Source organism: Babylonia areolata, chromosome 7 (genome assembly GCF_041734735.1).
Source record: "Babylonia areolata isolate BAREFJ2019XMU chromosome 7, ASM4173473v1, whole genome shotgun sequence".
Lineage (NCBI taxonomy): Eukaryota > Metazoa > Mollusca > Gastropoda > Neogastropoda > Buccinidae > Babylonia > Babylonia areolata.
Window position 1 is genome coordinate 2794479 of NC_134882.1, and position 18995 is coordinate 2813473.

General features: G+C 43.5%; 1 protein-coding gene across 7 annotated transcripts in view; it reads left to right on the plus strand.

Annotated features, from left to right (window-relative positions):
- Positions 1–18995, plus strand: part of LOC143283649 (stromal interaction molecule homolog) — a 91510-nt gene that overhangs the window by 28088 nt on the left and 44427 nt on the right. For all 7 annotated transcript variants that reach the window (XM_076589852.1, XM_076589856.1, XM_076589853.1 and 4 more), the window contains exons 3-8: positions 836–950; positions 5926–6037; positions 15392–15504; positions 15763–15937; positions 16570–16651; positions 18138–18401. In XM_076589852.1, coding sequence (XP_076445967.1) covers positions 836–950; positions 5926–6037; positions 15392–15504; positions 15763–15937; positions 16570–16651; positions 18138–18401 — 861 coding nt within the window. The remainder of the gene's footprint in view (positions 1–835; positions 951–5925; positions 6038–15391; positions 15505–15762; positions 15938–16569; positions 16652–18137; positions 18402–18995) is intronic.

The following is an 18995-nucleotide window of genomic DNA, read 5'->3' on the forward strand; positions in this document are numbered from 1 at the left end:
ACACAATTTTGGTGCACTGATAATAATAATAATGGTATTTATATAGCGCTGAATCTTGTGCAGAGACAAATCAAAGCACTTTAGCATAACTCTTAAACTGTAGAAACTAAAGACAAGGAAGAGGCAGGCAAGGGAGGCTATTTTGGGAAGAGGTGGGTTTTAAGGCCAGACTTGAAAGAGCTGAGTGTGGAGACTTGACGAAGCGAAAGAGGAATTTCATTCCAATTGCAAGGTCCAGAGACAGAGAAAGAATGGCGGCCAACAGTCGAGTGTTTGAATCTGGGTATGCGTAAACAGAGTGGATCCGAAGCCGATCGTAGTGAGGTAGATGGAGTGTAGAGGTGAAGGCAGCCACAGAGATAGGAAGGGGCAGTTTTGTGAATACATTTATAACATAGAGTGCTGATCTTGTACTTTATTCGGTGTGAGACAGGGAGCCAGTGGAGATGAAACCTGTCTCAAAAAAGAAAAGGGGATGTCCTCTGACAAAATGTGTAAAGGAAATCTGCTGTGACCTGTACACGAATATTATATGCCTGCACTCAAAGCCGGACTAGCACGTTGGGTTATGCTGCTGCTCAGTTATCAGCCTAGCAGATGTGGTGTGAAGACTGGGTGTTAAGGGGACTGCTTGTATCCAGGCTTTAAATGTGTTTCATGTACTTCACAGTTAAACCAAACAACATTAATCAAACACATTAATCAAACTGTATTTGTGTGTGTGTATGTGTGTGTGTGTGTGTGTGTGTGTGTGTGTGTGTGTGTGTGTGTGTGTGAGTGAGTGAGTGTGTGTGTGTGTGTGTGTGTGTGTGTGTGTGTGTGTGTGTGTGTGCAGTTTCTTCGTGATGAGCTGCAGTACACTGACGGCTTCGAGCGCCACTCCCTGTTCCACAACAACGACAAACTCATCAGTGTGGAGGACTTGTGGAGGGCCTGGAAATACTCTGAGGGTAGAGAACTCTAATGTCCTAGATTGAATGATGAAACATGTTTTATGACTGTGTCTTATTTATTCTGTGTGTGTGTGTGTGTGTGTGTGTGTGTGTGTGTGTGTGCCCCAGAATTTGGCACAATTTGTTTTCTGTGTTTCATTGAGGATGGATGATGATGGGTGTGATGGAAATGGTGCTGTGGGGGGGTCCATTTAGGTGAGGGGGGTGGGGGGGGTACTCAGTACTTGACAAGCCTGTGTGCTCTTGTGTTACATCCTGGCGTCAACCAGGCTGAGAGATGCAGGCACCTGCAGTGTGGTGACTGCAGTGTTGGAAATTTTAGCAGCACTCCCAACGATGCATCCATGAAGTGGATGACCCAAGACTGTGTCTTCCCATGTGAGCCCACTCAGCTCTGGGTAGGAGCTGGCCACCTCTGATAGGCTCGAACCTGTGTCTTCCCAGTTGTCAGTCTGTGACGCTAACCACATTGCCACAGCGGCTTGTTGTTAATATTTTAAGGCTGTTCTTTTTTTGTTTGTTTGTTTGTTTTTTCTTGGAAATGCATTGAGGGTTTTAAATCGGAGTCTAGTGTCCTTGTTTGATGATACTGGCCATGTTTTATGACTGCTATTAGTGGGAAATGTTCTGAGGGTAATGAAGCAGAATCTGTTGCCCTTGTTGATGTGTGTGTTTGATGCTTTTGCTTGGGGAAGTGTTCTGAGGATAATGAGGCAAAAGTAATAGTGCCCTTGTTCAGTGACACTGGGCATGTCTTTATCTTTTTAAAAGAGAAGAACCTTTTCAGCAAGAGTGAACAAAAATCTAATGGTTTGAAGTTTTAGCTGTTTGTTTGTTTGTGTTTAATGAAAAATTCCATATGCTTCTTTAGACAATTCTTATTCAAAGAAACAACGTAGCATAAGCATTATACTGCTGATTGTTGTTGTTGTTGATGGTTTCATTGTTGTTGCTGATGGTTTCATTGTTGTTGTTGATGGTTTCATTGTTGTTGTTGATGGTTTCATTGTTGTTGTTGATGGTTTCATTGTTGTTGTTGATGGTTTCATTGTTGTTGATGATGGTTTCATTGTTGTTGTTGATGGTTTCATTGTTGTTGTTGATGGTTTCATTGTTGTTGTTGATGGTTTCATTGTTGTTGATGATGGTTTCATTGTTGTTGTTGTTGGTTTCATTGTTGTTGTTGTTGGTTTCATTGTTGTTGTTGATGGTTTCATTGTTGTTGCTGATGGTTTCATTGTTGTTGTTGATGGTTTCATTGTTGTTGCTGATGGTTTCATTGTTGTTGTTGATGGTTTCATTGTTGTTGATGATGGTTTCATTGTTGTTGCTCTGTACTGTCCCAGTATCTGTCTCTGTCACTGCATTTCTGTCGTTCACACACAATACACATTCAGCAGTCTCTTTTTCTTCTTCCTTCAAAGAATTGATATGTAAGTATGGTAAATTTCATTCATTGCACAAGATACAATTATCAGCTGAATATTTTTTTTCTATTCAGTATCATAAATTTCAAAGTGGAAAACAGAGCCAACAACGAGAAGTGGATTTGAGATGATTGATTTTGAGTCATGCTCATTTGGATGATATGGCAGTTTTTAAAGTCTTCTGACGTTATCAGGAAAGCTGCTGTTTGGGGAGGGGGAAAAATTATGTAACTCTGTATACCAAGACAGGAAATAGAAACATAAAACTTGATGGTAACATGAGGAATGATAAAACTCATTCTGTCACATAAAAAAAGGGGGAAAAAAGAGCATTTTTAAAGTTTTGTTTTGTTATATTTATGGAACAGAAAGGTGGTGGAATGGGGCGGGGGTGGGCAAATGCTGATACATAATGGGTGTGGGTGCAGTTGGGGTTTTTATTTGGGCATCCCATTCCAGCGTGGTGCAGACTGAGGGCTGCCTGATCCCACTCCCTGTGAGCATGCACATAAAGGAAAGCAAAACACAAACAGTTCATGATTACAATGCAAACATTTCATGATTACAATGCAAACAGTTCATAATTAAATCACAAACAGTTCATGATTAAATCACAAACATTTCATGATTACAACGCAAACAGTTCATGATTAAATCACAAACAGTTCATGATTAAATCGCAAACAGTTCATGATTAAATCGCAAACATTTCATGATTAAAGCACAAACAGTTCATGATTAAAGCACAAACATTTCATGATTAGAATGCAAACAGTTCATGGTTAAATCACAAACATTTCATGATTACAACGCAAACAGTTCATGATTAAATCACAAACAGTTCATGATTAAATCGCAAACAGTTCATGATTAAATCACAAACAGTTCATGATTAAAACACAAACATTTCATGATTAAATCACAAACAGTTCATGATTAAATCACAAACAGTTCATGATTAGAATGCAAACATTTCATGATTAGAACGCAAACATTTCATTTCATGATTAGAACGCAAACATTTCATGATTAAATCACAAACAGTTCATGATTAAATCACAAACAGTTCATGATTAGAACGCAAACATTTCATGATTAAAGCACAAACATTTCATGATTAAAGCACAAACACTTGATGATTACAACGCAAACATTTCATGATTAAAGCACAAACACTTGATGATTAGAACGCAAACATTTCATGATTAGAAGGCAAACATTTCATGATTAAAGCACAAACATTTCATGATTAAAGCACAAACACTTGATGATTACAACGCAAACATTTCATGATTATAGCACAAACACTTGATGATTAGAACGCAAACATTTCATGATTAGAATGCAAACATTTCATGATTAAATCACAAACATTTCATGATTAGAACACAAACATTTCATGATTACAACGCAAACAGTTCATGATTAAAACGCAAACATTTCATGATTAAATCACAAACAGTTCATGATTAAATCACAAACAGTTCATGATTAGAACGCAAACATTTCATGATTAAAACGCAAACATTTCATGATTAAATCACAAACAGTTCATGATTAAATCACAAACATTTCATGATTAGAACGCAAACATTTCATGATTAGAACGCAAACTTTTCATGATTAGAACACAAACATTTCATTTCATGATTAGAACGCAAACATTTCATGATTAAATCACAAACATTTCATGATTAAATCACAGACTGTTTGTGATTAAATCACAAACAGTTCATGATTAGAACGCAAACATTTCATGATTAGAACGCAAACATTTCATGATTAAAGCACAAAAATTTCATGATTAGAATGCAAGCATTTCATGATTAGAATGCAAACATTTCATGATTAGAATGCAAACATTCTAAGATTAAAAAACAACAGCAACATTTCAGCAGGTTATGACAGCATGGAAAATACCCTCTGCTGTTTGATTGCTTATGAAATGGAGCACAGATGTCTACTCATCAGTATAAACACACACACACACACACACACACACACACACACACACACACACACACACTCACACTCACACACAAACTCACACACACACACACACACACACACACACACACACACACACTAAACATAAAAGCACATTGAATGTAAACAAGAGCACATGGTTGCTGCGTCCCTTGAATGAGATAAAAGATCATGTCATTGATGTGCAAGCCACAGTGTTTTGATAGAAATCCTGTAGGTTCTGTCGTCCGTTTGTGGTACACAGTGACAAAAGCTGCTGCAAGGGCAGAACATATGAAACTCACTGTGTGTCAAGACCGAATAAGCACTTAATGTGTGACGACAGAAAATCAACACACATGTTATTTTTCTTGGTGGAATAAACATTTAGTGTGTGACTAGACAGAATCTGTTATTTGTCTTGGTGGAATAAACATTTAGTATGTGACTAGACAGAATCTGTTGTTTTTCTAGGTGGAATAAACATTTAGTGTGACTAGATAGAATCTGTTGTTTGTCTTGGTGGAAAAAACATTTAGTGTGTGACTAGACAGAATCTGTTATTTGTCTTGGTGGAATAAACATTTAGTGTGTGACTAGACAGAATCTGTTATTTGTCTTGGTGGAATAAACATTTAGTGTGTGACTAGACAGAATCTGTTATTTGTCTTGGTGGAATAAACATTTAGTATGTGACTAGACAGAATCTGTTATTTGTCTTCGCAAAAATAAACATTTAGTGTGTGACTAGACAATATGTTATTAGTTGTCTAGGCAGAATAAACATTTTAGTGTGTGACTAGACGGAGTCAGCGTTCATGGTCTGCCAAGACCGAATCAACACTCATTATTTGTCTAGACAAAACCAACATTTTTTGTGTTACGCATTAGTTGTCAAAACAGAACAAAAACTCATTGTGCATCCAGACAGAGCCAACATTCATTTGTCTAGACAGAAGCAGAACTTACTGTGTCGCTACGCAGAGTGAACACTCGGTTGTCAAGGTTGAATAAACATTTATTGCAAAGACATAATCAGCACCTTATCTAGACAGAATAAACACTCATTATGTGTCTAGACAGAAACAGCATTGATTATTTATCTAGGCAGAATCAATATTTACTGTTGTGTGACTAGACCGATTCAACACTCTGTGTGTGTTTGTGTGTGTGTGTGTGTGTGTGTGCGAGTGCGAACGTGCCTGCGTGCATGCGCTTGTGTGTGTGTGTGTGTGTGTGTGTGTGTACACGTGTGTGTGTGTGTGTGTGTGTGTACACATAATCCTGACTGTCTGTCTGTGTTCGCATAATTATGGGTGTTTGTGATTGTGTGTTTGTGTGTCTGTCTGTGTCTGTTTTTTTTGTACACTTGTGTGTGCATGTGTGTACGTGTGTGTGTGTGTGTGTACACTTTTGTGTGCATGTGTGTGTGAATGTGTGTACATGTGTGTGTGTGTGTGTGTGTGTCTGTGCCTGTGTGTGTGTGTCACTGTGTGTGTGTATCACTGTGTCTCTGTGTGTGTCACTGTGTGTGTGTGTGTGTGTGTGTGTGTATCACTGTGTGTGTGTGTGTGTGGCAGTGTACAACTGGACGGTGGATGATGTGGTGGAGTGGCTGCGGAAGGAGGTGGACCTTCCCCAGTATGCCTCCATCTTCTCCGACAACTCTGTCAGCGGGCCCTTCCTGCCCAGGTAGAAAGCTGCTTATATGTTGGATTTTCGTGTTTTGCTATTGGTTGACTTATATTGAAATCGATCTTTTTTATCCAAAGCACATGCACAAAACACAGTGAAAAGGCGCAGCCATGTTGGTACTACGTTCGCTGACGTCAGAATATTACGGTTTTTCTGATTGGCTCTTCAATATAAGTCAACCAATAGCAAAACACGACACAAGTGTTTACGCACCGCTCAACCGGTGGCTAGGCATTATGTCATTTTTCTCTACTACTGGTAAAGCGGTGGTCAGGGCTCAAAGGGTTAAGCATATCCTGGAAGTGAACGCACACATGCGTGTGCAGACAGATACACACATATTCTCTTCGATGTATACACATGTATTCTCATATATGTACACAGGCACGCATAGAAATGCATTCACACACATATGCCTTGATCCCCTCTGAACCGACACAAACACACGGACACAAATACAGATACACACAAATATGCACTCACAGACAAGTACACACACACACACGCACACACACATGTACACACATACACACACACACACGCACACACACATACATACACAGACGTGGGTGTGTGGGCATGCATATGCATGCAGTTGTGTACACACACAGATACACATACACACACACATGTACACACGCACACACACATGCATACACAGACGTGGGTGTGTGGGTATGCATATGCATGCAGTTGTGTACACACACAGATACACATACACACACACATGTACACACACACACTCACATACATACACAGACGTGGGTGTGTGGGCATACATATGCATGCAGTTGTGTACACACACAGATACACATACACACACACATGTACACACACACACACACATACATACACACATACATACACTCTGACAGGACCAGCGGATTCCGATAATAATGATACCAGCTGAACCAGAAGTTGATGAAGCGTGACATTATAAACCCAGACAGAACATGTTATTTGATCAGTTCCGGATGAGAGAGCATCAGTTATTATTGTTCCAGTGATGACAGAGCACAATGTGTTGGAAAGTACAAAGTGAACAACAACTTTTATCCCCACTGAACACAAAAGTTCATTTAAAAAAAAAAAAAACAGAAAAAGAAAACAAAGAGAGGAAAGACCAGCTGTGTCACTATGGATTCACTAACAGATGGTAAAAATTGTGCTGACAAGTTTGGTTTTTTTTTTAATGTTTTTTTCTTTTTTCACTGCCGAGAAATGGAATGGGAGGATGATCATATTGCAACTGATTTGAATTAATGTTAACTAAAAACAGAAAAAAGACGACAACAAAAAAAGTATGGGAGGTGGGGTTTGAAGGGAAGGGTAGGGGGGGAGCAGGCTGATTACTAAGCACTGTAACTACTACATGAAGTATTTTGTATGTATACATATTAACATAACATTTTTGTTCCATAGTCTGTGTGACATTTATTGATTTTTTTAAAAGTCATGCTTGGGTTGTTAATTATGTTTTATAATTGTTGTTATTGTTGTTATTACTGTTATTATTGCTGTTATCATGAGGCCTTTGAAGATAACACTCATGAGTCATGCATTAAAAATGCAAAGTGTCTGGGAGGGCAGATGTTGCCTTCGTACAGTGTGGAGCAAGTATTGATTATGTCATTTATTTGAAAATGATAGGTGGAGAAACTTTTGCACCATAATTTGATCCGTGTTGCAGGTGTAATGACTCCATCAACAAGTTAAGTTGTAGTCGTTGATATATACAGAATGCTGATTTAGTGGTGGTTATTGTTGTTTTTCTCCCCGACATTTTCATTACCATGCTTCTTCCTTAGTTAAAGTTTTGGGGAGAAAAACTATCTATCTGTATCTATATATATGTTTTTATCTGTACCCATCTAACTATCTATCTATTTGTCTGTCTGTCTGTCTGTCTATCTGTATGTTGTAAGTGGCAATTTTGAGAGTGTAAACAAGTGGAAAGTGAATTTGGCCAGTACCCAGCAGTATATGTCATGAGAGCAGAGCCTTGTCAAACAGTCCCTGACCTAAGTGGACCCTAGCAGCAGTACCGTCGTCACCCCATCACCATTCTTCATCATCAAAATGTAGAAAACAAAATGTCCAAAAATTCTAATGCAACCCCCAACCCCAACAAACAAATAAAAAAAAGAAAAAACAAAAAAGAAACAAAAACAAAAAACGAAAAAAGAGAAAGAAAGAGAGAGAGAGAAAAAAAAGGCAGTTGTTACAAATAGAAGTTTTGAATGTAAATCTTTTTTAACTAACATCGTTTTTGCATTTGCTACAATTGTTAGAGTAAACCAGTGGGAAAAACATGATTTGACAGGCTGTGTATGTTTTTGACACCATTTGAAAACAGTACAGACACACTGCACCATTTGAAAACAGTATAGACACACCACACCATTTGAAAACAGTATAGACACACCACACCATTTGAAAACACCATTTGAAAACAGTATAGACACACCACACCATTTGAAAACAGTATAGACACACCACACCATTTGAAAACACCATTTGAAAACAGTACAGACACACCACACCATTTGAAAACACCATTTGAAAACAGTATAGACACACCACACCATTTGAAAACAGTATAGACACACCACACCATTTGAAAACAGTATAGACACACCACACCATTTGAAAACACCATTTGAAAACAGTATAGACACACCACACCATTTGAAAACAGTATAGACACACCACATCATTTGAAAACACCATTTGAAAACAGTATAGACACACCGCACCATTTGAAAACAGTATAGACACACCACACCATTTGAAAACGGTTTCCGTCAGAAACAGTTTGCGTTTGAGGTTCCACATCAACACGGACAGCAGCATCTTTGGCGAAAGGTCTCCATGTAATCTTATCACAGGGGGTCTTGATACAGGCATGTGGCTTGTTTCTCTGTTCACGCCTTGTTGGCACTTACTCTCTGCTTTCACTTGAACACACACACACACACACACACACACACACACACACACACACACACACACACCTCCCTCCCTCCCTCTCAACCCCCTGTCCTCCCGCCCTTGCCTCCACATTTCCAGTTACAGACTTATCTTTCACAGAACTATATTTCAGCTTACTTACCTTTTATCATCATCATTATTATTATTTATTCAGTTAGTTATCTCATTAGTTTTATTATTATTATTATCATTATTCTTGTTATTGTTGTTATTATTGTTGTTGTCATTATTTTTTTCATCATGATTATTTTACATATGTATGTTTATTTATTTATTTGTTTATTACCTGTTAGTATTCTGACTTTCAGCTCTTTTTTTGTTTTTGTTTTTACAGGTAAGTTGATTTCATGATTAATTAATTGGATTCCTTAGTTTGTTTCCATCCCCCACATTTCCTTCTCCATTCCAAAATTCTGTTTCTTGTCGTTTTTAATTCTATACATTTTGAACATGTTCCCATACTCATAAACACACACACACTGCACACACGTTTTTTGGGGGGGCGTGGGGGGTCAAGAATCACTTTAAAGAACAGACGTTAAATTAATGACCCACCAACACACACACACACACACACACACACACACACAGACGCACAGGTGCATGCATGCATGCACACACGCGGTATTGACAACTAAAAAGCTGGAAAGCTTTTGGATAGACATGAAGGGTAGGTCCCTTGTCCAGACATATGGTATCCAGCCGGGGAATACGATGTGTTTGAGTCAGGCCTGACTGCTGCTCTTACCCCACAAGGGTTTGTATTGTGTTGTATTGTTTTGTGTTGTATCGTGTTTTGTTGTATTTTGTCGTATTTGTACTGCTTTACTTTTTGTCACAACTGATTTCTTTGTTTTAAATTCAGCCTGCTCCTCCCAAGAGGAGGGAGTGTTGGCACAGCGTAGCGCCACGTTTTTTTGGGGGGAGTCCTTTTTTTCTGTGTGCAGGTGTATCTGTTTCACTATCCAAAAAAAAAAAGATTTTACTGCAGAATTTTGCCAGGGACAAGCGTTTTGTTGCTGCTCTTTTGTTGTTGTTTTTTGGTGTGTGTGTGTGTGTGTGTGTGTGTGTGTGTGCGTGTGTGTGTGCGTGTGTGTGCATGTTGTAAGTTCATGCTGTACACTTGACCTTGGTTTATCATCGCTTCCGAAAGACTAGCACCCAGACCACGATTTAAAGTGCAGCGGAGGTTGGGGGGAAGCGGAGTGTAAATCCATAATGTATGGGATTGGAACCCCAGGATGCTCACTTCATAGTTTGGCGCATCATGACGAGGCCACTGCTCCCCCCAGTGGCTGGAACCGTTGTGAATGTGGGCGGCAGGAAAGCCTGTACTTTGTGTTGTTTGTCAAGGAACCACAGGCACACACACCCTGTGTCAAAGTGAACAGGACACAGCCACTGGATGTGAAGGCCTTTGGTGCACACACTGCACACCAGGCTGTCCCTCTTTGTGTGTGTGTGTGTGTGTGTGTGTGTGTGTGTAAGCGCATATATATACGCAAACACATGGGCGTGGCCATCTTACACACGCGCACACACATACATGCACGAGCGTCCACACACACACACACCCACACCCACAAACACTTTCTCTCTCTTTCTCTCTCTCTCTCTCTTACAAACACACACACACACACACACACACACACACACACACACAGAGTTGTACGCAATTATGGTATATGATGATATGTAGAATTACAGGAATTGGTGGCAGCAGTGCACACACACACACACACACACACACACACGCCATTTATCACAGTAAAGACAGCTAGTTTATTTGATACGGCAGCATCTGTTCCAGCTAGGAAATGTTGCCAGTGACTGTGAGCTATCAGCAGTTTTTTCAACCACTGACTGTTTACTACCTTACCATCTGTTGCGTATTGTGACAGCTTCACTTGTGACTAACAACCAGGAAAGGAAAAAACAGAGGGAGGGTGGGGGAGTCTTGAGAATTTCATCATATGTTTGTATATGTGTGTGTGTGTGCCGGGGAGAGGGAGGGAAAGCATGTGAGTGTGTGTGTGCAGTTCTGGATGCGGGGGGGGGGGGGGGGTGTTGTTTGTGTGAGTGTGTATGAATAATTGATTAGGAATCTTATATTACCGAAGGTAAGATTCACAGATCACACAGAAATTGGATTTTTTTTTCTCCTGTCTTGCTTCTTGCTTTCATCCTTTAAAGGGACTGACAGAAACTACGGAAAAGCAACAAATGTAGGACACCGTTACATCCGAAAGAAGAAATGTATGTGAGATAGAGACAATCATTCTTTCTTTTAATCAACATTTCCAGAAGAAGAGAGCCTCTTTTGGTTGTCATGCGTTCTTCAAGGCTTTTTGTCTGCTTCATTTCAACAGAAAAAAGAGAGAAAAAGAGAGAGATTTACATTGAAAGTTTTATCATCCATTCTAAATTAACCTGCATTGTCACATGTTTGTTAAAAGTTTCTTGTAATAGAGTTGAAATTTCTTTCTTTCTTTCTTTTTGTCTACGTTTGTTTGATACTACTCCCGTGTTTACTTATATGTACAAATGGGCTTTTATGTTTCTGGCCGTCTTTACTGTGTCATTAAGTTAGCCATGATCTGTTTTCTCGAGTATGAAATAGACATAGAATGATACATTGAAGAAGTTTCAGGAGATATGGACTCCACAGGGTACACACACACACACACACACACACACACACACACACACACACGCACTCTCTTTTTTCACACCTGAGTGAAGTTAGCTAAGACCTAGGGAGACATGTTGCTGCACAGTTGATGAAGAAATGAAGCAGAACGGTCACACCTGAGTGAAGTTAGCTAAGACCTAGGGAGACATGTTGCTGCACAGTTGATGAAGAAATGAAGCAGAACGGTCACACCTGAGTGAAGCTAGCTAAGACCTAGGGAGACATGTTGCTGCACAGTTGATGAAGAAATGAAGCAGAACGGTCACACCTGAGTGAAGCTAGCTAAGACCTAGGGAGACATGTTGCTGCACAGTTGATGAAGAAATGAAGCAGAACGGTCACACCTGAGTGAAGCTAGCTAAGACCTAGGGAGACATGTTGCTGCACAGTTGATGAAGAAATGAAGCAGAACGGTCACACCTGAGTGAAGACAGCAAAGACCTAGGGAGACATGTTGCTGCACAGTTGATGAAGAAATGAAGCAGAACGGTCACACCTGAGTGAAGACAGCAAAGACCTAGGGAGACATGTTGCAGCACAGTTGATGAAGAAATGAAGCAGAACGGTCACACCTGAGTGAAGCTAGCTAAGACCTAGGGAGACATGTTGCAGCACAGTTGATGAAGAAATGAAGCAGAACGGTCACACCTGAGTGAAGACAGCAAAGACCTAGGGAGACATGTTGCAGCACAGTTGAAGAAATGAAGCAGAACAGTCACACCTGAATGAAGTTAGCTAAGACCTAGGGAGACGTGTTGCAGCACAGTTGATGAAGAAATGAAGCAGAACGGTCACACCTGAGTGAAGCTAGCTAAGACCTAGGGAGACATGTTGCTGCACAGTTGATGAAGAAATGAAGCAGAACGGTCACACCTGAGTGAAGCTAGCTAAGACCTAGGGAGACATGTTGCAGCATGGTTGATGAAGAAATGAAGCAGAACGGTCACACCTGAGTGAAGCTAGCTAAGACCTAGGGAGACGTGTTGCAGCATGGTTGATGAAGAAATGAAGCAGAACGGTCACACCTGAGTGAAGACAGCACAAGACAGGCAGCTGTGACCTGTGGTGGTGGCCATACACTGCCACAGGTGTGAACAGGATTAGAGACTGACTGCATTCCATTTTGAAGGGTGGGTACATTCCAGGTATGAATATGTTTCAGTAATCCCACCCTAACCCACCCCCACCCCCTCCAGATGCTGACATGGCTTCCAGGATCTTTGACATGTGTTTGAACATCAGCATCAGTATGGACACGTGACAGGAAGTCAGCACAAACGCTGACCTGATCATTTTTTTTTTTTTTTTTTTGAGGGAAAAAATTTCCATCCCCCACAGGGATTTGAACACTGAGCCAAGGAAGAGAAGTCCACCACTCTGTCTGACCTCTTGGCTCTTGCACTCTACATGAGTTAAAGGCTAACGGTCCCATCACCTTTTACAGCCATCGAGGCAGTGAATTGATAGCTGCTGTGTCCAGTGCTGAGCATTGGAAGATGGGGCAAAGTCCTCTTCTTCCACTCTTTTACAGCCATCGAGGCAGTGAATTGATAGCCGCTGTGTCCACCAGGGCTGGGCATTGGAAGATGGGGCCCAGACCTCTTCTTCCACTCTTTTACAGTTATTGAGGCAGTGAATTGATAGCTGTTGTGTCCAGGGCTGGGCATTGGAACATGGGGCCCAGTCCTCTTCTTCCACTCTTTTAACATTCCCCAGCTGAAGTCAGGAGGTTCCCATCCACATCATGGTGCAGTGAGGAAAACTGGAGTCAAGTGCCTTTCCCAAGGACACTACACCCTGCCAAAACAACACATAGATCCCTGATCACTCAACACCGGATCACAAGTCCAGCACCTAAGCGATTCTGCCACAGCGCATCTTATTTGTGAATACTTCAGCATTGTAACCACCCCTGTCCTCTTCCTGCTGGCTGAGGGAATTCCTGCGACAACAGATGGTACTGACGTGGTGCGGCGTTTTCATCAAAGGGAGGTCACACGTGTCGACAGACCCTATTGAAGACAGACAGATTCCTGTATGTGTGATGCAGTCAGTCTGTCAGTGTGGAACAGACAGCGGCGCCATTTGTCACCGGGTGCTCCATGTGCTGGCTGATCTACAGCTGTTCAGGGGGTGATGGATGGGGGTGTGGGGGTGGGGTGATGGATGGGGGGCGGGGGGTGTCATTCTGACCCCCACTCTCTGTCATGGGACAGATGGTCTGTGTGCTGGGCGGGTATGGGGGTAGTGGGGGGGAGCTGAAACCAGAAAACAGTGGTGTTTGTGTGTGTTTTTTATTTGTGTGTGTGTGTGTGTGTGTGTGCGCCCACGCACGTGCATGTGTGTGTGTGTGTGTGTCTGTGTGCATGCACTTGTATAGCTGTGATTTGGGTGCAAGCTCACAAATTGTGCCACATATGGCTGTTGACAGATGACATACATGCTAGTACTTGGAGTTTGTCAGTCGCAATTGTTTACTGCTGATGACCTTTTTTTTTTCTTTCTTTTTTTCTCCTTTCTGTGTGTGCGAGCCTTTTGTTCTTCACAATCTTGACTGAACAGGAAGATAAATAGACAACATGGGCTTTGTTTTGTTTTGTTTTGCTTTGTTCTTTCAATTGGATTAGGCAGTCTTTCATACTCTGTAAGGACTGAATCGGCTGTAACACAAGGAAAAGCTGTTGTCTTCAGAACATTTTTACCATCCTCTAAAGCTGAATGAAGTGAATTTTTTGAAAGGAGAGCAGAGTGAGAGAGAAGGAAAGAGAGAGAGATAATGGTGATTGTTTACCCAACTTTGGATGATGGTTGTTTACTGAACTTTGGCCAACCTACAAACCACAGATACATGCAGGTGAAAAAAATTGCACATTTGTACAACAAACTTTGGTGACAGTTGTGCAGTGAGAGAGAAAGGATAGGCACTGGAGCTGCTCTGTGATATGTCGGTACTTCTGATTGGAGCCGTGGAAAATGTTTGTATTCAGGGGGCAGAAACCAGCTCTGTGTGATGTGTTCCCCGGTCAGCATAGTCATGTGCATGCCAGCTTGTGCTGATCTCTCTTTGTGCATAGCATGCAGGAATTCCAGAGACAGATAAGGTTTATTGTGAAACGCTTGGAGAGGTTTGTTTTATTATTACTGTTATTAATGCACTGTTATTGTTATACGCAAAGAGCCCATAAGCTCATACTGGGTTCTGCTGGGTCCTGACATGCACCAGACACTGAAATAAGTGTGGTTGCCGAATTGTCAGGGTGAAAATGATCACTGGTGTGTATATGTATGGACCATAGCTGTTGATAAATTAAGTCTTTAGATGTCCCTCAGTACAACATCAATTAATGCAAAAAAAAAAAAAAAAGTACTAGCAGACATGGGGATTTTTGAACTTCAGATGATGCTCAAAGTGGTATGACTGGATTTAAGATTGGCTGGGATTAAAGAGGAAAAGAGTGTGATTTTTATTTTTCCTTTTTTCTGATTCTGTATATTTGAACTCTGTTTGTGGGCTGCAACTGACACATTCACTTGTGTCTACACCTGGGCTTTTACATGTGTGATCATTCTTCCTCAGCCATTCAGGCAGTCTTTCTGTTTTCAGGGTTCAGTGTTATGATCTGAGCTGCAGAGTGTCTGTAACCTTCCTACACTGTCTTGTTGGGCAGACTGGCAGCGTCCAACACCTTCATGACGGCCGTGCTGGGCATCAAGAACCCTGTCCACAAACAGAAGCTGTCCCTGAAGGCCATGGATACCGTGCTGTTTGGGGCACCCCCCAGTAAGTTTTCCTCTTGTAACCCCCATCAGTTTTCCTCTTGTAACCCCCATCACTTTTCCTCTTGTACCACTCAGTAAGATTTCCTCACCTTCCCCCCCTAATAACTTTTTCTCTTGATTCAATGTACCACAGTTGCAAAGCAACAAAATGAGGTAAAGTAAAAATGATATAAACAAGGGGGCAGGGATTGAGGGAGGGAGGTACTTCATATAATAATTACATGGGGAAAAAAATGACCCCTGTTACTTTTCATGACAGAGCGTCACAACTACATGAAGGACGTGGCCCTGATGGTGTCGCTCATCTTCGCCATTGGGGGCTGCTGGTTTGCCTACCTCCACCACCGCTTCTCCCAGGAGCAGGTGCGCAAGATGATGATGGACCTGGAGTCCCTGCAGAAGGCTGAGGAAGCCCTGATGGACGTCCAGAGGAAGTGAGTGGGTTGGGGGAGTTGTTGGGGGAAAGAGAGAGGGGGGTTAAGGCCGAGGAATCCCTCATGGATGTCCAGAGGAAGTGAGTGGATTTGGGGAGTTGTTGGGGAAAGAGAGAGCTGGGAGTAAGGCCAAGGAATCCCTGGTGGACATCCAGAGGAAGTGAGTGGACTGGGGGTGTGGAGGGAAAGAGGGAGGGGGGGGGGGGGTTAAGGCCAAGGAAACCCTCATGGATGTCCAGAGGAAGTGAATGGACTGGGGGTGTGGGGAGAAAGAGAGAGAGAGAGAGGGGGGGTGGGGATAAGGCCAAGGAAACCCTCATGGATGTCCAGAGGAAGTGAATGGACTGGGGATGTGGGGGAAAGAGGAGGGTGAGGGGGGGGGTAGTATTTAAAAAACAAAAGGTCTCCAGAATGAAATCTATGTGAATGCATGCTGTATGCACATCCGTGATTTTTTTTTTTTTTTTTTCATTTCTATTTTCATTTCTTTCATAGATAGTGAGTGGATTGGGGAGCTGGGGGTGAGAAAGGTGGATGTACTTTGAAAGCAACAAAATCTATACTAATGCACACATATGCAATGTTTTGTTCAAGCATTGTCAGTTTAATAATGTCAATATCTGTTTGACAAGACTGGAGGACGCCGAGAATCGACAGGTATCGACTGACCCTCGACCTCTCCCGGCTTTCAAGGAGGGCACTGCTGTCCCTGATGTGGGTACCTCTGGATTGTTTGTCTGTCTGTCTGTCTCTGCTGTCTGGCTGGCTGGCTGTCTGCATGGCTGGCTGTCTTTCCCTTGTCTGTCCAGGTGGCTGTTTGTCTTTCCCTTGTCTGTGTGGCTGTTCCAAGTCTCTCTGGTTTTGGTATTTCTGTGTGTCTGTGTTGCTGTCCTAAGTTTATCTTTCCCATGTCTCCATGTCTGTCCGTCTGTGTGGCTGTCCTAAGTCTGTCTGTCTTTCTCATGTCTGTCTAAGTTGGAGGGCGGTGAGGGTGTGGGGGGGGAGGGGACCAGAAGATCGGTGAAGAGCTGGGGGGGAGGGGACCAGAAGATCAATGAAGAGCTGGGGGGGAGGGGACCAGAAGATCAATGAAGAGCTGGGGGGGAGGGGACCAGAAGATCAATGAAGAGCTGGGGGGAGGGGACCAGAAGATTGGTGAAGAGCTGGGGGGAGGGGACCAGAAGATTGGTGAAGAGCTGGGGGGGGGAGGGGACCAGAAGATCAATGAAGAGCTGGGGGGAGGGGACCAGAAGATCGGTGAAGAGCTGGGGGGGGAGGGGACCAGAAGATCAATGAAGAGCTGGGGGGAGGGGACCAGAAGATTGGTGAAGAGCTGGGGGGGGAGGGGACCAGAAGATCAATGAAGAGCTGGGGGGAGGGGACCAGAAGATCGGTGAAGAGCTGGGGGGGAGGGGACCAGAAGATGGTGAAGAGATGGGGGGGAGGGGACCAGAAGATCAATGAAGAGATGGGGGGAGGGGACCAGAAGATGGTGAAAAGCTGGGGGGGAGGGGACCAGAAGATCGGTGAAGAGATGGGGGGAAGGGACCAGAAGATCAATGAAGAGCTGGGGGGAGGGGACCAGAAGATGGTGAAGAGCTGGGGGGAGGGGACCAGAAGATCAATGAAGAGCTGGGGGGGAGGGGACCAGAAGATCAATGAAGAGATGGGGGGGAGGAGACCAGAAGATGGTGAAGAGCTGGGGGGAGGGGACCAGAAGATCAATGAAGAGCTGGGGGGAGGGGACCAGAAGATCAATGAAGAGCTGGGGGGAGGGGACCAGAAGATGGTGAAGAGCTGGGGGGGAGGGGACCAGAAGATGGTGAAGAGCTGGGGGGGAGGGGACCAGAAGATCAATGAAGAGGTGGGGGGGAGGGGACCAGAAGATGGTGAAGAGCTGGGGGGAGGGGACCAGAAGATTGGTGAAGAGATGGGGGGAGGGGACCAGAAGATCAATGAAGAGCTGGGGGGGGAGGGGACCAGAAGATCAATGAAGAGCTGGGGGGGAGGGGACCAGAAGATTGGTGAAGAGATGGGGGGAGGGGACCAGAAGATGGTGAAGAGATGGGGGGAGGGGACCAGAAGATGGTGAAGAGATGGGGGGGAGGGGACCAGAAGATCGATGAAGAGCTGGCTGCCTGTCATAGTCACACAAATGATTTCATAACTCTCTCCATCTATCTCTCTCTGTCTCCTGCAGGCGGACCTTCCCCTGATGAAGGGCGGGAGCAGCAGCGGCAGGGGGGAGGGCAGTGAGGGGGTGGGTGAGGGGACCCAGCAGATCCGCGAAGAGCTGGCGGCCACCCTGCTGGCCCTGCAGCATGCAGAGACGCAGCTGGAGCACTCCTGGGCGCCCCCTGGTGAGCTGCAGGCTTGGCTACAGCTGACCCACGAGCTGGAGCAGGCACACTACACCGCCAAGCGCCAGGCCGCTGAGCGACAGTTCCAGGCTGCCAAGGAAGTGGTGAGTGAGGGCGTCAGGGAAGGGGAGGGGGGGTGGTTTGGGGGAGGGAGGGGCTTGGGGAGGAGGGGGGGTGGCGGCAGGTAATATTTCAGGTGGTTACCAGTGTTTATACCAAGCCTGTGGTTTGTAGTTTTCAAGGGAGCAGGGTATAATATTTCAGGGGGTAACCAATCTACCAATCTTGATACCATTCCTGTGCTTGTAGTTTACTGGGGGGCGGGGGCAGGAGGAGGGTTAATATTTTAGGGGGTAACCAATCTTGATACCATTCCTGTGCTTGTTGGTTGGTTTTTTTTTTGGTTTTTTTTTTTTTTTTTTTTTTTTTTTGGGGGGGGGGGGGTAATATTTCACAGGGTAACCAGTCTTGATACCATTCCCATGGTTGTAGTTTTCAAAGGGGGGGGGGTGATATTTCACAGGGTAACCAGTCTTGATACCATGCCCATGGTTGTAGTTTTCAAAGGGGGCGGGGGGGGGGGGTAATATTTCACTGGGTAACCAGTCTTGATACCATGCCCATGGTTGTAGTTTTCAAAGGGGGGGGGTAATATTTCACTGGGTAACCAGTCTTGATACCATGCCCATGGTTGTAGT